We start from the raw sequence: 22,881 nt of genomic DNA, 5'->3' as shown, positions 1-22,881 counted from the left end.
AGACCACTGTACATGCTGAGACGATGACAGGGCTGAGGTTGGTGTTGATGAACTTTTCTTCAAAGCAGTCCTGGGAATGTGATGGCTGTCAACGTGGAAGCAGTAGATGAGCTTTCGTGTGCTGTTTATGAAGATTCCTCCAATATTGTGGCCTTTTAGCTTTACACATGCTTGTTGAAGTTATTGCACCCTTCCCCACACAGATGCATGTTTGTCTGCATGCTTGCTTGTTTAAATGAGACTCACCACATGTGGTTTTTCAGTCCTTTCAGTTCCTCATCCAGTTTTTTTGTGATTTTCTTCTTTTCATGCATCCATTGTTAGCGCTTAATGTTTGTTTGTTTGTTGTTCCCCCTGGTTTCTGCCCTCCTCCTGTCTCCTTGCGGGTTGGAGAGTGTGGTGAGGGGATCGGCTGGGATTAACCTGGGGAATTTAATTAGTGGACCTGTCTTCACTGCTCTTAACATTTCAATCTCCCTGGGCTGGCTGACTGGCCAGCAGCTGGGGAGTTCAGAGGCAAGACACATGTTTAACAAACAGATTAGTCAGTCATCCTGGCGTATGTATGTGATGTAGAAGCAAGAAAGATGAAGAGGAGAATAACTGAGAAAGCATAAAGGAACGCCTTTTGCAATTTTTACAACTACATATTTTGACTTTAAAATGCAGTAATAACCAGCTGTGACCATGAATGGACAAACATCTTGAGAAAGTTGAGGGTAAACAGGAAACAGGGGGGGGACTTTTTATTATTATTATTTTTTTATACATACGCAGTACTTGCCACTGACTTTGATAGCTAAAACTGGGGATTTGTGAGGCTAAATTAAAACGTTTTTGGTTTTAAAATGACGTGTAAAGTAAAAGTGGTCGAGACGTAATTTTTCACAGGACAGTTATCATGCTCTAATATTTTAGAATAATTTTGACGGGTATGAATTAAATATCTGACCACACCCTGTCCTGTTGGTGGAGGTGTTGGGGAGCAGTGTTATTGTGTAACCACTGTGAGCTTGGGGTAATCTCTATTCAATTCAAAGCCACACTATTTCATTGTAATCCTGATGCTAAACTCCCCATTACCCCATCTGGGACCCAACAACAACACCCCCCCTCTCCTCCCACCTAGGCTGCAAACACGCACTCAAAGCAACCGTGGCTGTGTGTTAGAAGTGCTGTGTGCCCTGTGAGCGCCTGCTAGGAGGGGTCATGTCCAGCAAATTAAAAAAAGCTGCCGTAGGAATGTCGCCAAGTCTCACAGGAGCAACCGGCACCCATCCCTCTTCCAGTGCTGACCCACTGGTCACCGGTGAATCCCCTGTTTGTATTCTGCACACACACCCGGCTCCGGGGAGCGATCCCACAAGCCTCCTGTGGGACTGCTGATAATTTAAGTCAAACATTATGTTCCCGCTTGTTTGACACCCATTTAAAGCTTTTCAATCACATGTGTTTGCCACAGTCCATCGCCTAGCCCCAGAGTGCTATCCATGTCACACCTTTTGAAAGACCTAATCAATTTTGTTTGATCAAGTTCCTCGTGTCAAAACAATTGATTTTTCTTCAGAATGAGATTGGTTGACTGATAATTCTGACTAGGTTAGGTGCCCCTTTTTGATTTCTATGAAACGAGGTTTGTGGACTTTGTTCCCCTCCCCCAGCGTGCCTCCCCTCTGTACCCCTCCTAGTTTGGGGCTGACTGGTGTCACAGTGTAATTAAGGACTCTTAAAGAGCTACGGAGCATACTCATTAATGAACTGTAGCATCCTTGCTGTCCATAGACTGAAAAGAGGAGGGAGGGGCAGATTCAGCTGGAGGGCTTGCCGGCTGAATGGCTCGTAGTTCAGTTGGTGTCCAGAAGGTTGAAGAAGAGCCTAAAACTTGCACAAAAAAGGTTTTGTTGATAATTAAAAGCATGATGGGAAATTGATTATCTTTTTTCAGGGGTAATAGTCATAATTTAACAGGCAAAATCTTGTCACTTGGGTTGGACTCTATTAAGGGCATTCACGAGTTCCTCTATCCTTTCAGCAACAACAACAATCCCCCCCCCCCCCCCCCGTTTTAGTTTTTGTGTGTTTTTTTTTTTTTTTCATTTTCATGGAAATGCAAAACAAAACAAATGGCTGTGTTTGTCTTTATGAAAGTAGGCCAAACAACTGCTGACAAACAAGAGGGGGAGTTGTAGGTCAGGGCGCCACAAGCCATGTGTAACCGTGCCTGTTGAGAGAGCATGACACACTGTATAAGCCACAATAGACACAATAACATACAAACGCCCGTGCCAGAATGATGTAATATCGTCTAGGCTGAACAAAGACGCACACGGGGGGGAAAAAAGTGTGTTTTTGTTTTTTGGACCGGGCAAATGAACTCCATATCATAACAGACTTAAACATTTATACCAGCTCCAAGTTGTATGACCTGCTTTTGAGACTCGTACTCTGAGACCAACATGTCTTGGTATGTTTGATGTAAGGAATATAAAACCAAGACTTTTGTGAAAAAAAGTTACAACAAGCACTTGACAGAGTCAGACATTCTTGTATTTTTTTAATGGGGTCTTAAGAAGTAATTCTTTTTTTGTTTTTGTTAAACCACTTAACACTGACCTATGAATTATTCAAGCCTATAAAAAGCCACCTAACTCAAGCGATGAGCCAGTGTTGTGCCTAAATACAACAGACAACTTAACAAGCACCCAATTTAAAATGTATCTTTAGGCACTTTGTTACTAGCATCCAAGAACACCTCATTTGTTCCCATTTCTGTAAGTGAATTTATGAAAAATGATAGCTCAGTTTAAGAGGCATAAAATAGCATTTTAGCACCAAGAAGGTGGTTTCAAAGACCTATTAGCTGACAGTTTGGCATATCTCAGTGTGGTGTGCAGCGTTCATTAAAAGATTTGAGGAAACTGGACAAATGGAGGATAAAATAAAAAGTGGCAGGCCTAAAAATTATAAACCCTCTACATCTACTGCAAGAACAGTATCTGAACGTCATGTCCTTAAGAAACAGTAAAAAATCAAACAACAACCAGCAAACATGGGACCTGAGAAATGCATGTGGCCCTTCAGTTGATCCAAGAACTGGACTAAAAATCAGTGGCGACAGCTCGTATGGAGTGATGATTCCAGATATGTGTAGAGAGTAGCTCATATCAAGTACTGACTATCAGGCTGCGTAGAGCAGCAAAAACTCTGTTGTTGCCTTATACACAGTATTTTGATGAATGTTTGCAGATGTTGCAAGTGTGACTCAAGACTTTGACACTTGTGTGGCAGCATTTTAAGGCCGATTTAAGATCAAGTATAGATGTTATTACTTGAATGCTAAATTTCAACTTTGAAAATGGGGGTACGTGCTTTTGTCCATTATTGCCATTGGTGATCATGAACAGTGTCTTGATCGCAGGCAGTTATGTCACATTTCTATCTTTTAACTTATTCCGATGAAAGCTGATTCAAGGAAAGTTATTAATGGCTGCAAATGTTAGAGCTTGAATCGCAGCAGGGGGGTCAGGATCCTCAGTTTGGATGAGCGCACTTGACCCAACCTCGCTAACCTTTATGACTTGACCCCAATACCTGCGCGACAATGTATTTTCCTGCACTGAAGTTCATTAATCACGAAGCAGTGTTCGGTTTTATGGATCTGTGCAGTGATATAGAAGTATACAGTAGTTTAGTATGCCTTTTATTTGCAGCACAAGTTGACCTCCTATTACTACAGCAGTCTATTCAAGTGTAGACCTCTTTTAATTCTAATAGATGTGATTGTTTTTAAGTACCCTCCCTCTAACTCCCACATCATACTTCTTTGTCTAATTCCCATCGTCTGGCATAATACTTCAGGTTAGACACACGCGTGCACACACACACACACACACACACACACACACACACACACACAACAGATGCCCCCTAACGCTTATTCACATAAAGTCGGCACGTGATCGGCGTCCCTGGGTCCACAGGCCTGCCAGCCTCATGGCATTGTGTTCCCCTTGGGCAGGCAGCCGGTCTCCCTAAATACCCTTTTGTCTTGGGTTGGATAACAAAGCAGTGGCCAAGCCGCTGGTGTGGCACGCGCACAGCCACTCATCCCCGTGGTTTGTGACCCAAACAGGTGGATTGGAGGGTTGGGCTGGTCATGGTGGGTAGATGAAGAGGAGGAGGGGTGGAGGGTTGGGGGCTGCATCTGTCTCCACACTCAACGACTCTCTGGGTCAGCCACTGCTCCATATGCTCTCAGGAGAGAGGGAGGCACGCATGTAGACCCAGACTAACAGGTGCAGGGGGGGGGGGGGGGGGGTGAGAGGGGATTAAGAGAGGTAAAATTGATCAGAGAAGGATTTTGAAACTGTCAAATTAGCTGTATAAAGACAGAGAGAGATTTGATTATCCCCGGAAGATTTTGCTTAGAAGAGATTCTCAACCCTTAAGCCATATTAAGTCTCTGGGTTGCATTATGAAGAGCAGTTTTGCCTGTTGTCAGCCATATTGGCTCTCAGGCTCTAGAGCATCACGTCTTCAAAGGGCAACTGTTGCTGTTTATGTGTTACCCAGTTGACCAAATAATCACTGGTGCTGTAAAATGTAGGCTTGTATTAAGTCAAACTGCATCTTGTATTTCACTGACATCAAGACTGAAACAAAAGCAGGTTCTTTAAGATATATTAGAAGACAAGTGAAAAATCTTTGTGCCAGTTAGTGATACAGAGTATTTGCGAGGGAAACCACAACTAATTCGAGGATTTATGGATTTATTACTTATAAAAGAAATTATTATCTCCGTATTTTTTCCTGTTACGAAAGGTATGCAGTGTACTTTCCATGTCACAGTCTAGGTTGGACAAAGTAAATTAACATCTGTGCTAAAGACTTTACCAAAAGCTGCTCCAGTTAAAGAAATGAGATTGGCGGCCTGGGTTTTCTTTATCTGTATATAAAGGATTATTTTGGCTGGTTTGACTGGTGTGAGCTGTGCTTTGATTACAGACGCATTACAGAGATGCTTTTCAAAGACCCGGGTGTCCTTCAATTCAAAGTTAGACAAACTACAAATTGAGAAATTTCAAGACCCTTGCCCTTGTTCCTTAGGGGTGAATTTGATATGCAGTCCTGAAAGTGCTAGAAAATGGGTAACAGAAAGCTTCCTGTGTCCACTGTAAGAAAATCACTGAGTAAAAATGTTGTAAAAAGGAAGAAGAAAAAAAACACTTCAAAAGAAACACAGTGGTATGTTTGGAGGGGGAAACACCTCATCCTAACTGTGCAGCATGGTGGAGGCATTATCATGGTTTGGGTCTCCACTGCCAATTAAAGGCCTTGATGCCTACCAAACACTTATAGAGCAATGAATTAATGTTAGGGCCCATGACCCGAAGTTTATTAACTAAGGTTCTGAAAAGGCCAAGTCTAACCTTAACAGAATTGAGATGAATTAGCACCACCAAAAGACAGCTGTTCAATCAAGACCTAACAGAAATGCTGACAGAACAGTTCTTATCAAGGTCCAAGTCGTCTTATCAGCGGTGGAAACATCTGATGTAGGTCTTGCTGTAAGATATGTTTGGTTTAGCCAGACTGATTTTGGGTGTAATTGTATAGATGAAGAATATACCACATTTCATCAGTAATAAATTCAGAAATCCTGGTAATTCTAAGATTTATCAACTGTTTTTAAGTGAACAGCTGCTCCATATATCTTCTGTTTACTGGCTTCAATCACAGTAAAGCTTTTTCTTTTAAAAACACACATGAAACCAGATGGAACCATGTTACCTATTACAGTCAAGGTTTGAAAAGTCTGCTATGAAAAGTCAAAGCATTTGCTGTCAAATGATCTTCTATCCAGATTCTCTAAGCTTTAATACTAAGATGTGCTGTGTGCATACTATAGCGGCAATAAGCCTTTGTCACATTCTGGGTCGTCGTAACAGGATGTGCACAGGTATAATTAATGACATTAACGAAAGCTCAGGTTCATGCACAATACCTGCACCCTGCAGCCATCATTACTGTTTTTAATTACAACTCTGATTTTCTTGCTATTATAAGTGTGAATATTTGCCATGAAAAGGCCTATATTCACATATTTGAAGCTGTGCTTTAGTGTTGATGGCTTTGAAACTAGCAGCAATATTTTCAAGTTTACCACCAATATGTGAACGTTCTCATTTTCCAGCTCGGAAACAAGAATAAAGTATCTTAATTTCTATATACGTACTTCTAAAACCAAGTCTCTACTGTCTCAATGTGTTCGTATTTTGCTAAATTACTGGATTTCCATCCCATCTGTCTTGAGAGTGTCCCAAATATTTCATAAAAAAGAGATAAAAACCACCTTTACCATTTATTCAACCATGCAGTGGACTAAAGTGAAAAGTTAAGATTGACTCCTGCTGGAAGAAAAGCCGCGCCGTCATGTTGGCATTGATTTTTCTAGAAGTTGAAATGTGTTTTGAACTTGTGTGTCATGGAGACGGCTGCTTTCATGTATTCAAGGCACGTTGGATGAAGGCGTACACTTGCAAGGCCGTGAATTCAAAAGGCTTAGCTTTTTGTGCGATGACACCCTGAAACAGTTCATTGATGTATAACACTCAATGAAATATTGAAATAAGCAAAGAAGAAATTCTTCCTCTGGGGCTGATTTGCTTCTCCGCCATCTCTGCACTCTAACTAGCTGTTGTCCATCTGAGCTGCGGTCTCTGAGCTCTAATCTGTTGGATTCAGCTAATTAATTTTTGGTTCTTCCTATAGGCCTGTCTCACAAGAGAGGGATGTTTGCAGGAGATTAAACCACAGAGTGTTGGTTAGAAAGGTGTAAATTATCAGGGAGGTCTCATCACATGTACCTGTGTTAATTGTTATAACGACGAGTCTTGTGGGCTTAGCAGCCTGACGAGGAGGAGAGAAGTGGCTCTTTCACAGGTATCTGTTCTAGTGCGCTGCTCAGTGGTACCAGGGGAACCGAAACACTTACGTGATCTATACAGATGTTGATGAGGAAGAGGAAACCGCTGCAGCATTCTGCTGCTAGTGATGGCGAATTATTCTCTGAGGAGTAGATCGCCTTTTATGGATTAATTCATTGACACTGCTGAATTAAGAGGGCAGAGTATTAATTTGAATTATTAAAGTATATTGTTGCACAACTTCTTTTCTCTCTTTTGAGATATACTGTGCGGGTTTTTGATATTCTGCGTCGCCTGTGGTGAGAATACTGCAAGAATGGAGAGAAATTGGCTCAGTTCACCATGAAGTCATTAAATTTGTAAGCTGTTTGTGATCAAAAGGTGTGTTTGAGGCCATTAACTATTGGGTTTGATCATGGTTTTGCATGTAATGTCAAATGTCAGCTGTTCCCGCTATTTCCCCCTTCAAAACTGAGTAAGTAAAACAGAAACGAGCATTAAAAGCTTACTCGCTGTGTAAATGTTTTTAAGTGGCACAATCGAGGAGGTTTCTTGTGCTTTGCATTGTTTTGTACTTGTTTTTAGTAACACTTGATCCTCACTTTGCTGTGATTCAGCTGGATAGCATGTGGGTAACACAGTAGTTTATATCCACGAGTCATTTTGGCTGATGTTTTACATTTTATGGAGTAAACCATGCACAAATATTGTGAGCTAGAAAGTTTGAATTTGACAGCAGTGTGGGGGAAAAATTTAACTGTTTCTGGAGATTTTATGCAATATAGAGGCCTTCCTCAAAAAAATTAAAAGAAAACTGGGAATCAAAGGAAGGCTGTGAAATATTAGTTTTGGTTATTTTTTTAATGCATTTTTTATTTTTATTTTTTGCACTCGTAACAGACAGAAATATTTATTTGTTAAGGACTCAGTGCACGTTTGACGTATGATACCAAGTTTGCACCCCTCTGACAATAATGAGAATTTCGTGTATTTCACTTGAAGCCATATGTGGCTCTGTTTAATATATTACGCGTTGAAATCATATGTGTGACCTTTTGAGCCATATTAACCACCAGTTACACTTTTAATATTTCAGCACTTCTCTCCTCGTGGTTCGGCACCATTAGGATGACACGTAATCCACACTGAAAGTATTTCCATTTTGTCTGGTGGAGAGATTTTTTTTAATGTCTGGGAAACATTTAATCCAAAGAGTTTTAAAAAATGCTGAATTTCAGCTTTTTTAAAATGTAGTTACTGTTACAAAATAAATTAAAAAAACTAAAATCATTGCAGAGTATAAATGTATCATTTCTTATATATACTTTTGTGTCTAAAATTGTTTTGTTAAATAATGGATGGATGCCCAGTCTTAACTAGGTGAGCTTTATCTAACTAGGTATTAAGTTGACCCATAAGTATAGTAGTAATGTGTTTTTTAACATATGCTGAGGTCTGGTAATCTTCTTATGGGTTTGGTGGGTTTTTTCTACATTTCTGAATAGCTTAAAAAAATATGCCCCAGTAATGGATGGTTGTATCCTCATCCATCACCCTCCTCCCAGCTACTATAACTTGAAATAGGCCATCAAGTGGCTAATGAACTGATAAGCCCGCTGTGTCCTGTGGGGCTTATGAACATCATAAGCCAAATGTTTGGGCATATTTGGTGAAACAGTTTTTTTAAAGAGCACTTACCAGGGCAAAGGACCCCGTTGACCCAGTAGCCATAGAATTTTTAAAAAGTCTCTTGACATGCATTTTTTTTTTTTTTTTACCACAGAAAGCTATAAATCGGCCGTGGAGCAAATAATGCTGAGGATATTTTTGAGGTTACAGGTTCTGCGGTGCTGCTGCTGCTGCACGAACAATGTGTGGCCCTTTGCATTTTGAGACCTCCTAGTCTAGCTTCCTAGTATCATTATCAGTTTTGGATCTCTGTAAATCCACGGATTTGTGTGAGCAGTCTGAGAAATTAAAATAACATGCTTTTTACTGCGCTTACTTCAAATCTCTTTAGACTTCATTTTTTAAAACATCTAAATCTGTTATTATGTAGGCTATACAAAACCCCTTTAATTTAATCTTTGACAAGATTATCAAATTAATTGATGATGTCACAAACTTAAATAATTTCAGAAAATGTCGACTAAGCCTGGATAAGCACTTTCAAGGGGATACTGCTGGATTAGCTTAAAATATTTATTTATTATTTTGTATTAGTTTTTTTTGTACATATTCGCCTGAAAGTCATCATTTTATTGATTTAAAAAGAATTATTACATTTTTAGCCATAAATATATACAAGTATACTATATGTACAAAGCATGCAGGCTTTTAGACATGTTTTAAGACTTTTTTTTGAATTACAGTTTTTTTTCTTATTCAGAGCCATTAAATATTGTTTACACTTTTTCCAAACCTGTCCAATATTCCTAACCAGCTATTTTAATAATCTCCCTCAGTAATAAAAATTGGTGTTCTTTGCATTTAAATGAAAATTCACTGAGTTCAGCAGCTAATATTTATCTCTCTCTCTTCCTCTTCTTTGTCTTTTTTTTTTTGCCTTATTTTATAAAAGGATCACTTACTCTCATCTGTCTAATTTTCACAACCCCCGATCAGACCACACACTCGGTTTGTAATCCTCCCCATTTCCTCCCGCGGGCGTTGAGGCCTCAACCGGCAAACTTTGCGCAGGCCGATGATGCAGAGGATGACTCGCAGTTGTTACAGACCGGACAGCAGACCAGGGGATGAGGGGCGCTGCGCGGCCCGCTGTTAGACAAAAACCAAGAGGGATTAATGCAGCGTCTGTTGGTCCCATATGCTCCTCAGGACTGCTTTGGTCTTGATTAAAACTCATTGTAGGCTGTGTATGAAGTATTGAAGTATTGTGAAGGCCGGACGCCTAATCCCTCTCATGACTTGTGCACTTTGAAGACACGAGACTCCGGGGTCAGAATAACAAGCGGAGAAAAGGAACCTTTCAGCTGCTATTGGTTAAATCACTCAGCATTAAATGCGAAAGTGACAAGTATGTTTACGGTGTGTGTATATATTTATATATAATTCTTCATGTCATGTGCGGACGCCTAAGTGTAATTGTGGGACTCATCATGCCTTTTCAAGAATGTACATTTATTCCGATTGAGATTGTTTCTGTCATAATGTTGTAGGTTCTTCACACTTTTTTAAGTGTCCTACACTTTTTTTGTGATGTGCTGCTGTATGATTACATTTAACAGGGTTACCAGCCTTTTGGTAGTCTCTGAAGGGAGTCATCTTCAAACCTTTGCCATGCTTCTTATTCTCCAGTCCCCTTTCTTGCACCTTGTCTCGTTCTCTTACAGTTTTTCCCTCCTTGTCTGGCATTTGAAAGTGACCCTGCAGTCTGAACCCCCTCCCTCCATCCTCAGCAGACTCTATGAAGGAGTTGTTGAAGCATCTCATGAATATTCAGTCACCCACTAACCAAAGCTATTGTTTCCGAGTTCAATTGCTTCATTGTTTATGACCATAACGAAATACATGTATGTTGCTAAACCTGGCGGTGCACTGCGCGAACTTAGGCTGTAATTTACTGTTGAATAACGCTGCAATCTGCGTGTGTAATAGGCTAAATTAAAAGGAGCATCCAGCAGTGAGAACCCATAAATAATCTGCTGTTTGTGCTTCAACCTTGAATAAGTTATACGGCCTGTTATATAATTAAGTCTTTCTAAACTGCAGTTCAACCTCATAAAACAAACACACACGCACACACACCTATTTTCTGACCACGCAGGAGTGGAATCAAAGTCGCTCTTCTCTTTAACGCTTCGATTATTTCAAGCAACGCTTTTAATTAGTGTGATCCTTTAGCGGAGACTCCAATGAAAGAGAGATTATTGGCAATGTCAAGGATGCTAATTGAATGTTGGACTTCTAACAATTAGCCCGCTGCACAACCATGTCGAGTCATTACAGATCCCATACCCGCTTTGACTTTATTGTCTGTCGTCTTAAAGAGTAACGTCGGACTTGAAAGTTGGAGCAATAAAAAGTAAATAACAACAAACCCTCTTTTAAAAGCAGCTTTCTCCTCTTGAGTCCTAAAATGTATTGATTTCTTTTCCCCCTTTAGACATAACCTCTCCTCTGCACTTAATTAAACACACCGCGCATGTGGGAATAAAGTTACAGGAATATTGTGCGGAGTTTTTCTTGCCCTCTTTTTGAGCCAATTTCTTACTTTTGTACAACTGCACTGCTATAAGCACTTCTTAAACTGTAAACCCCACAACAGAGCAAACCAAAATCAAGTGTTGTATGTTTTAATTTATTTTTCGCTTATGTGTATCTCTCACTGGTCTATTTTCAGGGCAGTGAGAGCAAATTAACGTTGTTTCTTGATATATTGATGTCATATCAGCGCACTTGTGAAACACTAAATATTAGCCTTTATATTAAAGAGCTCATCCAGGGATCAGGCGTGGAAAGCCATGCCGCGCGGGCTTTGAATAGGACCACGGCTGCCCTGCGCCCCAGAGAAACCCCCGCCGGTAAAATATTGGGATTAACATCTCTTGGAGTCCGGGATTAAACACTGCTTTCTCAAACCGCACACTCTCTTTCACTGTCTGAATTGCACTACCGGAAACAATGCGGCATTAATTCGTTCTTCTTCTTTTTTTCCTTTTGCGATTAAATAAAGGGAAAGGAGAGGATTAAGTTTATGTGGCGCATTACCACTATGAACACTGGATGGCTCTGAAACTCATCGAAAGACAACACATGGGCGTTAATGCGTTGGGCTGTTTTTAAGACGTGATAGAAAAACTAATTACGCGTGAGAAAACAGAGTTTGGTCGGCACGCACAAGTGTAGGCTAATTATTACTCAGACGGCCATTATTGGCTTAATTAATGCGAAAGTTCTGGTTTTCCCTCTTTGCCTCATCACGCACATATACCACCGCAGCCTCGATTGAAAAAAAAAAATAGTACCCACAAAGGTTCTGTTCCATTTTTAGGTCTTAAAGTCGTAGAAAACGAAGAACCCCCCCTTAAACAACCATGATTTTTGCGCACATTGCCAGGGTTCCACTTTAATTTCCAACACGCACACGCACACACAGATCGTCTATTGATGAAAGAGTAAGCTCACAGGACCTTTATTCATGTCTTTTCAGCGGTGAGGTCACACCATCTTTGGAGCCAGTAAAGGATCCACAATCACCGTGTGTTGAGATCAATGGAGGGGAAGCAAGTGTAGAGCTCTCAGCAGCCGAGAGTCTTTTCCAGTATGGCTAACCCTTGATTATTACTACCATCCACCATGTGCTTGGAAAGTCTCGTCTCTCTTTGTGATGCAGTAAAAATAACCATTAGCATCTTTCGTTGGTGAAAAAACCCCAAAAGAAACAAAAACGAAAGAAAACGAAAAAGTTAGAAATCTAATAAAATCACAGCAGAGAGTCCAATGCGAGGGGGAGGGGGGGCTCACAAATTGCATACAATACAACAGATCACAGTTTCGAAGGCTAGCACAGATAAAAAAAGAAAGAAAAAGAAACCACATATGTACCATTTATATAAGACGCACACTGATTGTCTCTTAGAAACTACATATTGATTCCTTATAAACACTTTTTTTTCTTAAATAAAGTAGTGCATCCATGTCCACACGCCATCCTCGTGTCACACACTCTGCCGGCAGGGCGGCAAAGTTGTTTAAGAAGCTTTAAGAAGGTCTGTCCATCCCGAGCACTTCAGCAGGACTATTAACTTGAGTTTTGTTCTTTTACTTCCGTGGATGTGGTGTGTTTTTCTTTCTGAGTCCACTCTGTGACGTCCTCAACAGGTGGTGTTTTTTTGTTTGTTTGTCTGTTTTTTACGCACATAGGTACGCACTGACAGATAAAGAAGGGCTACAACCGGTGAATAAACGGGAGAGGGGAAATCTCTTTGCCAGTGCTAAAATACATTAACTTCTCCTCTAGGAGGACCAAAGACCATCATGCCAAAAACTAGAGGCCCCCTGAGAGCCCTGCCTCGGTGTACCAGGCTCACGTTTTTACCCAGTCTGAAGTGTTCTGTTGAGGGATGGCAGCGCTGTGTCTCGTGTGATCGTCACTGTTTGTGCACTTTTTGATAGCTGATTGCTCGGTTCACAGGACCTGGAATTTCCACGAGGACGTTTGATCCTTATAATCCAAGCAATCGGCATTGAAGTTCAGCTTCCACGATGCCGCTTGGTCCTTATAATCCAAGCAGTCTGCTGTGGAGTTGAAGCCCAGGCCGGACGTCCCGTATCCCTGGGTGGAGAGGGACGCCGGGGACTGGTTCAGATGGCTTGTGACTGCGTTTGTGCTCATCGGACTGAGAGTTGACCCCGGGCCTGACAACTGGTGGTGCATGGGAGTGAGGTAAGAGCCGCAGTCCATACCCCCGAAGTAGGACGTCGACCCGGCGTAGCCCTGGCTGTAGCCCGAGGCCTGTGTGTAGGTCATGGGATAAGACCTCTGCATGCAAGAGGAGGAGGTAGATAAGGGATCTGAGAGGGGAGAAATGGACGCCGGACTCCATATGGACACTGGCGCGGTGCTGGTAGAGATGGCGGGGACCGTGGTGGTGCTGGTGGGGGGTGTGAACTGGCCGCTGGCCCCGCTTTCCGAGCTCACTTCTCTGGTTGGGGAACTTTTCTTTTTGGCAGGTCGCACTTTGTTCTGCCCCCCATTCTGCTGCTGCTGCTGCTGCTGGCGACACTTTGCCCGCCGGTTTTTAAACCAGACCTAAAGCAGGAACATAATTGAACACATTCATTACAATGTCCCCATAAATACTAACCAAGCTATACTAACCGTTTAAAATAGGAAAGGGGCTATATATATGTATAAAAAGGCTTTTTTGCCCCAGTAAAATTATTTAAACGTAATTGGAACAGTCCTAATAACTGAAATATTATAAAACACGGTAAATATATTGCTGTTCGGGGTGAGGTGGGGGGCGTTTTAGAGTACATATAAAGCAAAAAATAAATAAAATAAAATAAAAAATAATTTTTTTATGCTTGTGTTTCCTTTCAAATGAGTTATATATTTTCCCCAGATTAAATCAAATACAAGTACAGGTAAAATACTATTTATTTAAAATACTAAAATACTTTACAGGTTCCAGAGTGAAATGTTTCGTTTGATGCTTCTCAAATTAAAATAAAAAATAACAAAGCCACTTTTTTCATTCTACAATATATAACAATATTTTAAATATGCCTTGGCGTCAGTTGACTCACCTGTACCCGGGATTCAGGTAGATTGATTTTCAGCGCTACCTCTTCGCGCATGAATATATCAGGATACCGAGTTTTAGCAAATAACGCCTCCAAAACGTCGAGCTGTGCGCGCGTAAAAGTAGTCCGTTCTCGCCTCTGCTTCCGTGGAGTGGCTGTAAGTGCAAGAGAAACAAAAAAATCGCATAGGTTATTTATGTATACATGTACAATTTTAAAAAAGTCATCAAAGGCAAATTTGAAACTAATTACGCAGGAGTCCTGTGAGAGTAAAAAAAACAAAAAAAAAAAACCCGGTGGCAAATTGTAGCACTTGACATCTTTGAGTCTAACGTGCCAAAAAATTTAATGCAAACATCAAAGTAATTTGCCAGTAATTTCCTCTGGAGCCACATCTAAAAATAAAATCACACACGGAGAGACTTGAGGATTAGTCCTCACTCCAAGCTGTGTGCGCTAGAAGTTTTCTGTAGACTACTTTCCATCACCTTTTGTTTGTATTGGTCTGGTCAGTCTAATAAATGTATTTATTTTTCATATTTGTTTTCCTTTTTAAAAAAAAAGAAAGAATAACAATAATAATACACGCAATAATAATTCGTGAATTAAAAAGGTATATGAAGGGCTGGTTAATTGCTGTAACATAATAGCAAGGAGCCCTAAGTCATTTTCAGGCTGTGTGATCACATCTTATTTAATTTTCAAAGAGGTTAAACATACCTGGATAGCCCACTGATGGATGTAAAAGATCCATGCCGGAAGTAGTTAAGCTGAGGCCATTAACTGTGTAAGGTGGTTGCTTTAGATACGACATCATGCTAATGTTTGTCTGAGTGCTGAAGTTGGAGAAAATTTTGAAAATTGATGGAGCTCCCGAGGAGTATTCGGTGTCCTCTGTTCGCCGTGTGGTCCGTATTACACCTGGCACCTGTTTAAAAGAAGAAGAAGAAAAGAAGAGGAAGACGGATATTCTCGTGAAGTGATATTGGCTCTATTTACGTGACGCTGTGGCGAAATAAGTCCTTTCCAGAGCGCATGGCTCTCCTCAAAAAGCACGAGCCACTTCTCCAGCTGTCCTCATCTTTGCAACCCCCACACGCCCTCCCACGATTAAGATAAAAATAAAAAAAAAACGAATAAAAAGAAAGGAGCACTGTGATTGCAACAGGTTAAAGCCACTATCTCCTTTATACAGTAAACACCATGAATTGAAGATAAATCTCTTCAAAATAAAAGCTAAAAATAAATAAAAGTTGCTGGCAAATTATCTATTTTATTAGGAACTAACTTTATTTTTATTTTTGAATATTATTTAGTTTATGTTAACATTAGATTGTATGTATGTAATAATCGATTGGATGAGAAGAAAAACAGCTGAAGTTGAACTGATTGTTACTAAAACGTCTGAGTCCGTTTAGTCTGACAAAGCACACAGTCAACGTTACATTTTTATGATGAAGATTAATATGCGCCCATATTGATGTGATTTAGAGTAAAAATTACTGAATTTTCAGGTTCGTTTAGTGAATAAATTGTGTTATTTTTATGTAAGAAGGAGATCATTTTAAAATATTGAACCAGTGAAAGAAAAATGGACACATGCTTTCTCGATACACATTTTTTTTGCAGTTCTTTTAAATAAACAAATTTGCTCCTTGGTAAATTTTGACTGCTGTCACTTCAACTTCAGTGAACCTCACGCGTTATCCCCACTGAGCCTCTTGATTAGTTGCATTTTTTTTCTTTTCAATATCCAACGGTTTTAACCCCCTCATCCCAATCTGTCACACTTAAAACACACCCGTCAACCAATTGCGCGCACACACGCTCGATAATAATTACTTTGTCCAATAATTAATTATCAGAAATGGGTTTTTTTTCTTCGTAATTTAACGAGGCGATCCAGGTGGCAGCTAACCGAGCTGCAGTTTGGTGTGAGTCCACAGAGCTTCCTGCAAATCAAACCCGGCTCTCTTTCTTTATATTTCTTTCCTGCAAATCCTCGTGCGTTAATTATGATTTCATCGCAAATTTGCTGATATAAAGTAGGAAAAAAGCATAAAGTATCAGCAAAAGTAAAGAAATTAAACTCTCGTAGATATTTGCTTGATTGAGCTAAACTCCTAATTGTGACCCCCCCTCCCCAAACAGGATCCATCCAAATGAAGTGTTGGTTTATTGTCTTATGAATTATTTATTTTCCGAGGCAAAGGAGAGCTAGAAGACAGAGGAGGCCCAGGAATAATTTTCAGTAGCAGGCCCGAATGTTCCTTCTTTTCTTCTTCTTTTTTTCCGGTGAACCTTTCAGCCTGGACGCCTCCACAGTTTCCTATTTTTGCTGCCCTTATCCTGTATTAATTTACGCAGAATACACGAGTGCAGTGTGTGTGTATGTGTGGGAAATTTTTGTCTGAAACTTAACTCAGTGGATAGACGCCCTTGTAGCAGTCCTGGATCAGTGAGTGAGTGTGAAATTGGTAAAATATGACCTCCAGGAATCAATTAATTATTTAAAAGCCCATTATTACATCAAGAGAACTTCAGCCCAGCGCTGAGTCTGGTCTTGTTTTCAGTATCAGAAGCTATCACAATGTAATTTTATCAGTTACTGATTTACTGATGTGATTTACAATATTTCCGTTTTTTCTTTTCTTTTCTTTTCTTTTCTTTAATATAATAAATCAGTTTGTTGTGTGCACCTATTGCACCCGTATTTGTGCACACATAAAATCAGTGACAGCCTGGGTTTAAGACGGCATATTTAATGCCAACAAATAACCTGAAACCTCCTCGCTGGGATCTCTTTTAGAGTCTTCGTGGGTTTTTATTTTAGCACCAGTTGAAACGTTTTGCTTCCTCTTCTAAAGAAAACGATTAGGCGAGGAAGTGATCAGGTGAGGAATTGCAGGTTTTAACTAAATTTCGGTAGTGTAATAATAATAATAATAATAATAATAATAATAAAGCTGAACTTACCTTGGCAGGGATGACTGGAAAATTCTTTGTCTACTTGGTGTCCTCCGGGAGAAATAATAAAAGTCAGTAGAAATCGACGACGTCCTGTCGCATAAAAGGAGAATATCACAAACCCGAGCAGAGCAGGAGCAGCCGTCTTCACTGGAGATAAAAGTTAAGCGTTGAGCGCCTACATGAGGTTCTGAAGCGTTGCGACAGCGGCGGAGTGAAGGAGGGAGGCTGCATGTACGCCTTTAGGATTTGTTGGTGTGTTGTGAGTGAAGTGGTTTGAGTTAGATTTTGTACAAAGTGCCAGCCAATGGGAGCCGCAGGACTGAGCTGAGGTCTGTCTCTGTCTCCGTCTCTCACACTGGTGGGGAGGGTTTTTTTTTCCTTTCTGGGAAACAAATGTCTCCAGCTACTTTTTCTTTTGACGCACAGTCTTCAGCCAATGGCAGCGAGAGGGCGACTGACAACATCCCCATCCCACCGCAGAGAGGGCACACTGATAATAAATAAACGGTACGCCGTTGGATGATGAGAGGTGGAAGGAGTTTAAAGCAAAGAAAAGTCAGTTTATTTCTCATTTTATTATATTTTTTCATGACATCAAAGGAAGCATTAAAGTAAGAGATAATTTATAAATAAAAAAGGGGGGCGAGAGGCGAAACATATCCGAAAAATAAAGACTTCTCAGAGCGTTTAATGTATGTCGAGTATTTTAGTGGGAAACTCTTTTTAAGCGTTAATAATTTCACACTCTCGTCTTTACTTTACCAGTTTAAATACAACCACCGATGTTTTATAGAATAATATCACGAAAGCTTCCAGACAACCGATCAATATTAAAAGTCGATTATAAAATGTTTTATCATCTCTGTTGAGGCACCAGATTAATCTGCAGAAGAAGACCGGGAAATATAAGTAGAATTAAATATGTAGGAAAACCCCCAAAACAACAACAAATAAACCCTAAAAAAAAAAACAACAACAACAAAAAAACGGGGGACCAAAGCGGAGCTTCAAGGCTGCACCGTCCTCTCACATTCCAGCACGTCGTAAAAAAGGGGGATTTAGAGCGACTTATTTCCTTAAAACTGTCCTCCCATCCACCGAGCAGCCAGTCTGCTACCGTCAGCCCGCTGCAGGCCCTGCACCGAAATGTACAAACAATATTTCCAGGTGGGTTCCCACCGGGGAGACACCTGAGCACTTGGGGACTCGCAGCCACCGCACCTGCGGGGTACAGCCAGCCATGCAATTACACACACAAAAAAAGCTTCTCCGTTTGGCGACGTGCGGAACGACTTTTCACTGACTGCACTTGAAACGGTTCCTGCAGGAGGAAGATGTGCTCGAAGAGAAACAGACTTCTGAATATGAAGGTAGGCCTCTTTTAATTCTGTTTCATGTGCCGAAAGTGCATTTTAGTAGATTTAATAATAATAATAATATTAACTATTTATTTATTTATTTATTTATTTATTTATTTATTTATTTATTCCCTTTGTCTTTACCTAGTAACAGCTACTTAGTGCAGGGTTGATGTTATTTCATATTTACTGGAAGACCAACAAGCTGCAAGGGACACATAAGCCTCCTCTACGTCACTTGAATTTTGAACCTGCGTGCCCATCTCAAAATAATATGCCGAGGGTTTTTGTCACGGCTTGGTAAATGTATCATCTTAAGAGGCTTTGTGTAACACCTACACACACACACACACACACACACACACACACACACACACACACACACACACACACTGTGCGCTTGCACGGACACACCCGCTCCACTTCAAACAGATTTGAATATTGATTTAGATTTATAAACACAGACAGACCGTGGGCTTTTATGACTCGTCGCTTGCCTCTCTCCGTGGCTCGTGTGCAAGGCCGGAGTCAAAGGTGCAGTGACAGCTGCCGAGAGTACCGGTTCTCGCTCAGCCTCTGGAGCTCACACAGTCTGACGCACAGCACACCTTATCAACTTTGCAAAACTCAGTGACATCTCTGTTGACAGATTTCGATCGTGGGGAAGCGGCGGTGTGGATCACGAAGCTGGATTTCTTTTAACAGCACAGCCGAGGGGAGAAAAGTTGGGAGATGTTTGAGAAACAGGAGCTGCGACTCATTCAGGTAACCTTTCTTTCTTTCTTTCTTTTGCAACTCGTGCTTATTTTTTATTTTTATTCTTGAAAGATTAAGAGGAACTGCCTCATCTATTCGAAAAGGAGTCTATTAATCACTTAACTTATCACGTAGAGGCAAATTTAAACGGGTGGAATAATTAACTGTTTGATAAGTATTTTTTTTAAAATTGTGTTGCTGTTTGCTTTATTACTAAAACATAGCAAAAATCATCATAGCGCACAAAGTATGAATGAAGTCCTGCACTTTCTTGAGGTTTCACATTATTTCACACGAGGGTGTGCTTGTGACTGTTACAATGTGCACGCCTAAATAACAAATAACAAAAAACAAAACAACCAAAAACAGTTTGACAGTAAAACCTTAATTTAAAAAAATATTTTATTAATGTTTCCTTATGTTTGGCAGCTGCATGCAGAGGGTCTCAAACTGCGTGAAAAATGATGACGCCTTGTGCTGTTATCTGCTGGATCTCACCGTTTAAATTGCTAAATAATTTATTAAACTGTAAAGCTTGGCCCTCCTCGGGGACTTTGTATCTTAAAAGGACGTTTAAAAGGAGAAGGAGTTAAACGCCTCTGGCTAGCAGCGCTCCCACTGACTCCCGGCTAATTGACGACGACTGCTTTTATCTCCGCCTCTGCTACACTCAACCTGAGGGTGAGGATTTCACCAGGCCCGCTCCAATCTGTGATTTCTACAGTTAATGCGTAGCCATGCATCTTTTCAAACGCACTGCGCAGGCCCTGGATGTTTGACCCTTGTTTGATAGGGGGGGGGAAATCGCATTTTTAAGATTGGATAATTACAGGCAATACAGACCCCTATTTCACTGCTCTGTGCTTTATCCAGGCGTGGAAAAGAAATAATCAACACATTATAGAATACATGAACGCACTTAAAAAAAAAACAAAAAAAAAAAAGAGGAAAAAAGGTGCTTGTAAATTTCCTTAATTTCAAATAACATATTTGCCATCAAAACAGCTTTTCTCGCATCTCTTTCGCTTCTCTTTTCCCACCTATAGTTTCATATTCGCATGGCTGAATACGAGGAATGTGTTGGTGGATTTCATTCTCAGCTTAAAAAGAGACTTAAAATGGGAACAAAATCATGCAAAGCATTCATATAAAATGATAATCTGTAATGTCAAGAAGAGCCTTTCCTTCTGCACATAGGATTTCAAATTTACCCCCAGGAAAGGTTGATTACACTTCAGTCAGCCTTTATCGTTCAATATTACTTCTGCTAACATGCTCTAGTTTTTTTCTCCCCTCTTTATTAAATACACAAAGTTATTATGTATAAACCAACAGAAATATTACTTTATAGAATTAAAACTATTACCATCCATCCAGATATCATTCAACTGCCAAAAAAACGAAATAAAAATAGGATTGTTATGTAAATGTAGTAATGAAGTTTTAAACTACTTTATTTCAAATTGTTTTTATCGCAGCTAAGAGTTAAGTTAATGTAATGATTGAGGTTAAACTCTATTGTTTATCAATGATGCAGGCAGTAATTACTGTAGCTAGATATTTGGTGTGTGTGTGTGTGTTTTTCTTTTTTTCCCTTTCTTTCTTTTTTTTGGTTGTGAGTGTGTGGGTGACAGAGAGAGAGGAAGAAAGAGAGAAAGATGAGCTGGAGAAGGATAATCACAAGCTGTATTTTAATTAGCCTGGCAGGTTTGATGGATACATGCAACCACTGCTGCTGCTGCAACAACTGCATAGTGAGCAAGATGCCTAAACAGAGGGCTTTCCCCGCACTCTTCCCTTATCACAAAAGAGCTAAACCTTTGTGTAATGTAACATGTAAGTGACCCCAGAGGTCATCAAAACACATCCAGTCCCCTCCCCGGGGATTAAAGGGGCAGAACCCCATTCAGTGTCTGTTTGGGAAGAGTTTGCTAACACGGAGGCACACAAGGCACGTTGATCTCCTTAAGCATGTGCAGTTTTATAAGTTGAATTTAGGCTGAAAGTTCTGTTTAAATAATTTCAGAGACGGGCACGCTGTCGAATAAGTCTGTGCTCCAGTTTTCAAGCTGGCGCTAAACTTGGGAAATTTTGGGCTTTCTTTCCCACACATTTCTCCATAAATTCAAATGCTGTGCCGCCATAATGGCACGGCTCTGTGTGTGTGTGTGTGTGTGTGTCTGTGTGTGTGTGTTTGCCAAGTTCGTTCTTTCCATTAATATGACATGTCTTTTAATTGCTGCCATAAATGTTTGTGTTGTGTTTCACGCAGGAGTTTGCCAACAAACAAAACAGATGCAATTAAACACACACACTCGCCTTCAGATCATCTCTGAGGAGACAAAGTCGAGTCTGGTGGAAAGCCGACAAGGACAAACAAGGAGGGAGAGGACTCTGCTGCCTCAAGGTTAACTCTGACTGAATGAACTCTCGTCTTCACACTATCAGTCTCGCCACAAAGACACATCACTCATTGCTTTTTATAGCATCTGTGCTCTTTTTAGAAGTTGACACGATGCTCAGTTGATGTTTTATTTTTGTATCATTGGAGAAAAATTAAACCAATTTTATTTATCGACACGCCTCTGTTTATTTTGTGACTTGCAATTAATTCAAGGTTAATATGCAAATAAAGACATTTATGTTGCCATCACTGTAAGAGCACCACTATGCTCTCCTTTTCCCACCCTCTCCTTTCACCTAGCCCTCTTCTCTGTGTGCTGCTGAGGTGTCTGCGTGGCGTGGTAAAACCTGCCCTGCAGACCGGACCTCTCAAGTCTTCAAAGGTGGAAGAACTCAATGTGGGGGATTTGTTCAGGCTTATTTGGTAACCTAGGATTTGAATTGGATTCTGGGAAGCATTCATAACACATTTGGAAATGTTACATTGTGTGATTTTGTGTGTAATCCCCATAATAAATTTTAGAAATGGTCACAGCACTTGCACAACTGTGACTATTCATGATTTATCAAATGGTTTTCTTGTCTTGCCTCTTGGGGGTGAGGTGTGTGTGTTGCCCACGGGGAATGGGGGAGGCGATCTCAGAGCCGGCGAAGAGACAATTCTTCAGTTTTAACCTTTCTCTTAACAATTTTTTTTGTTTGTTTATTTGACCTGAATATGTGATAGGGTGAGGCACCATGCTTCCAGAGCGATTCTCTCAGACCCCCAACAGCACTGGAGCATTTCAACCTCTAGTGGATTATACCTCCCTGGGAGGAGGGTTAGTGTACACACACACACACACACACACACACACACACACACACACACACACACACACACACACACACACACACTGTAGGTACAGTTTATTAAACTTGCTGTATATTTTATAGAAGCCGCAGTCATACATTAGCACACTGGGCTGCACATTTTATTGCAGTTGAGTAGAAAACTGTGCAACTACAGCATTTTATATTTGTAGCAAGCCAGTTGTGTAATATGCAGAAATCTCTCCAAGCATGTTTTATGACATAGAAAAATATTCCTTTTTAAATTCTATAAAGGTCCTTAATGATAAGTCAAATACTGACAGGTCTCCTACTAAAGAACATCTTTGGAATTGTAAGTTACGTATCAGCTCCAGGCTACTTCT

General features: G+C 40.4%; 2 protein-coding genes and 1 long non-coding RNA gene across 5 annotated transcripts in view; 2 read left to right on the top strand and 1 right to left on the bottom strand.

The window, feature by feature from the left end:
* tmem260 (transmembrane protein 260) overlaps positions 1–22,881 on the top strand; it is a 70,686-nt gene that overhangs the window by 32,513 nt on the left and 15,292 nt on the right. For 2 of the 3 annotated variants that reach the window (XR_014273291.1, XR_014273292.1), the window contains exon 19: positions 9,508–11,140. The exons of the other annotated variant lie outside the window; for it this stretch is intronic. The gene's annotated coding sequence lies outside the window, so the exon portion shown is untranslated. Of the gene's footprint in view, positions 1–9,507; positions 11,141–22,881 lie in introns of those variants that run through there. 3 annotated transcript variants of the gene reach the window in all.
* otx2b (orthodenticle homeobox 2b) lies at positions 11,983–17,481 on the bottom strand. The gene is made up of 4 exons (XM_082517303.1): positions 17,175–17,481; positions 14,919–15,126; positions 14,202–14,353; positions 11,983–13,701 (listed from the first exon to the last, which is right to left on the bottom strand). The coding sequence occupies exons 2-4, from the start codon at positions 15,013–15,015 to the stop codon at positions 13,078–13,080; spliced, it is 873 nt and encodes a 290-aa protein (XP_082373429.1). The 5' UTR covers positions 15,016–15,126; positions 17,175–17,481; the 3' UTR covers positions 11,983–13,077.
* Positions 13,255–21,836, top strand: LOC309696165. The gene is made up of 4 exons (XR_014273369.1): positions 13,255–13,335; positions 18,496–18,538; positions 19,176–19,291; positions 21,555–21,836. It is a non-coding gene; the product is annotated as an uncharacterized lncRNA (long non-coding RNA).

The sequence above is a fragment of the Aulonocara stuartgranti genome (assembly GCF_965226115.1).
Source record: "Aulonocara stuartgranti genome assembly, chromosome: 19".
Classification (NCBI taxonomy): domain Eukaryota; kingdom Metazoa; phylum Chordata; class Actinopteri; order Cichliformes; family Cichlidae; genus Aulonocara; species Aulonocara stuartgranti.
Note: the sequence above shows the minus strand (reverse complement) of the source record. Positions and strands in the feature narration are given on the sequence as shown.

Coding starts and splice junctions, on each gene's coding strand:
- otx2b (XM_082517303.1), bottom strand. CDS start 15,015: ATGATGTCGTATCTAAAGCAACCACCTTACACAGTTAATGGCCTCAGC. Junction 14,354..14,918: donor TCCATCAGTGGGCTATCCAG/GTATGTTTAACC, acceptor TTGCACTTACAG/CCACTCCACGGAAGCAGAGG. Junction 13,702..14,201: donor TACCTGAATCCCGGGTACAG/GTGAGTCAACTG, acceptor TTCCTGCTTTAG/GTCTGGTTTAAAAACCGGCG.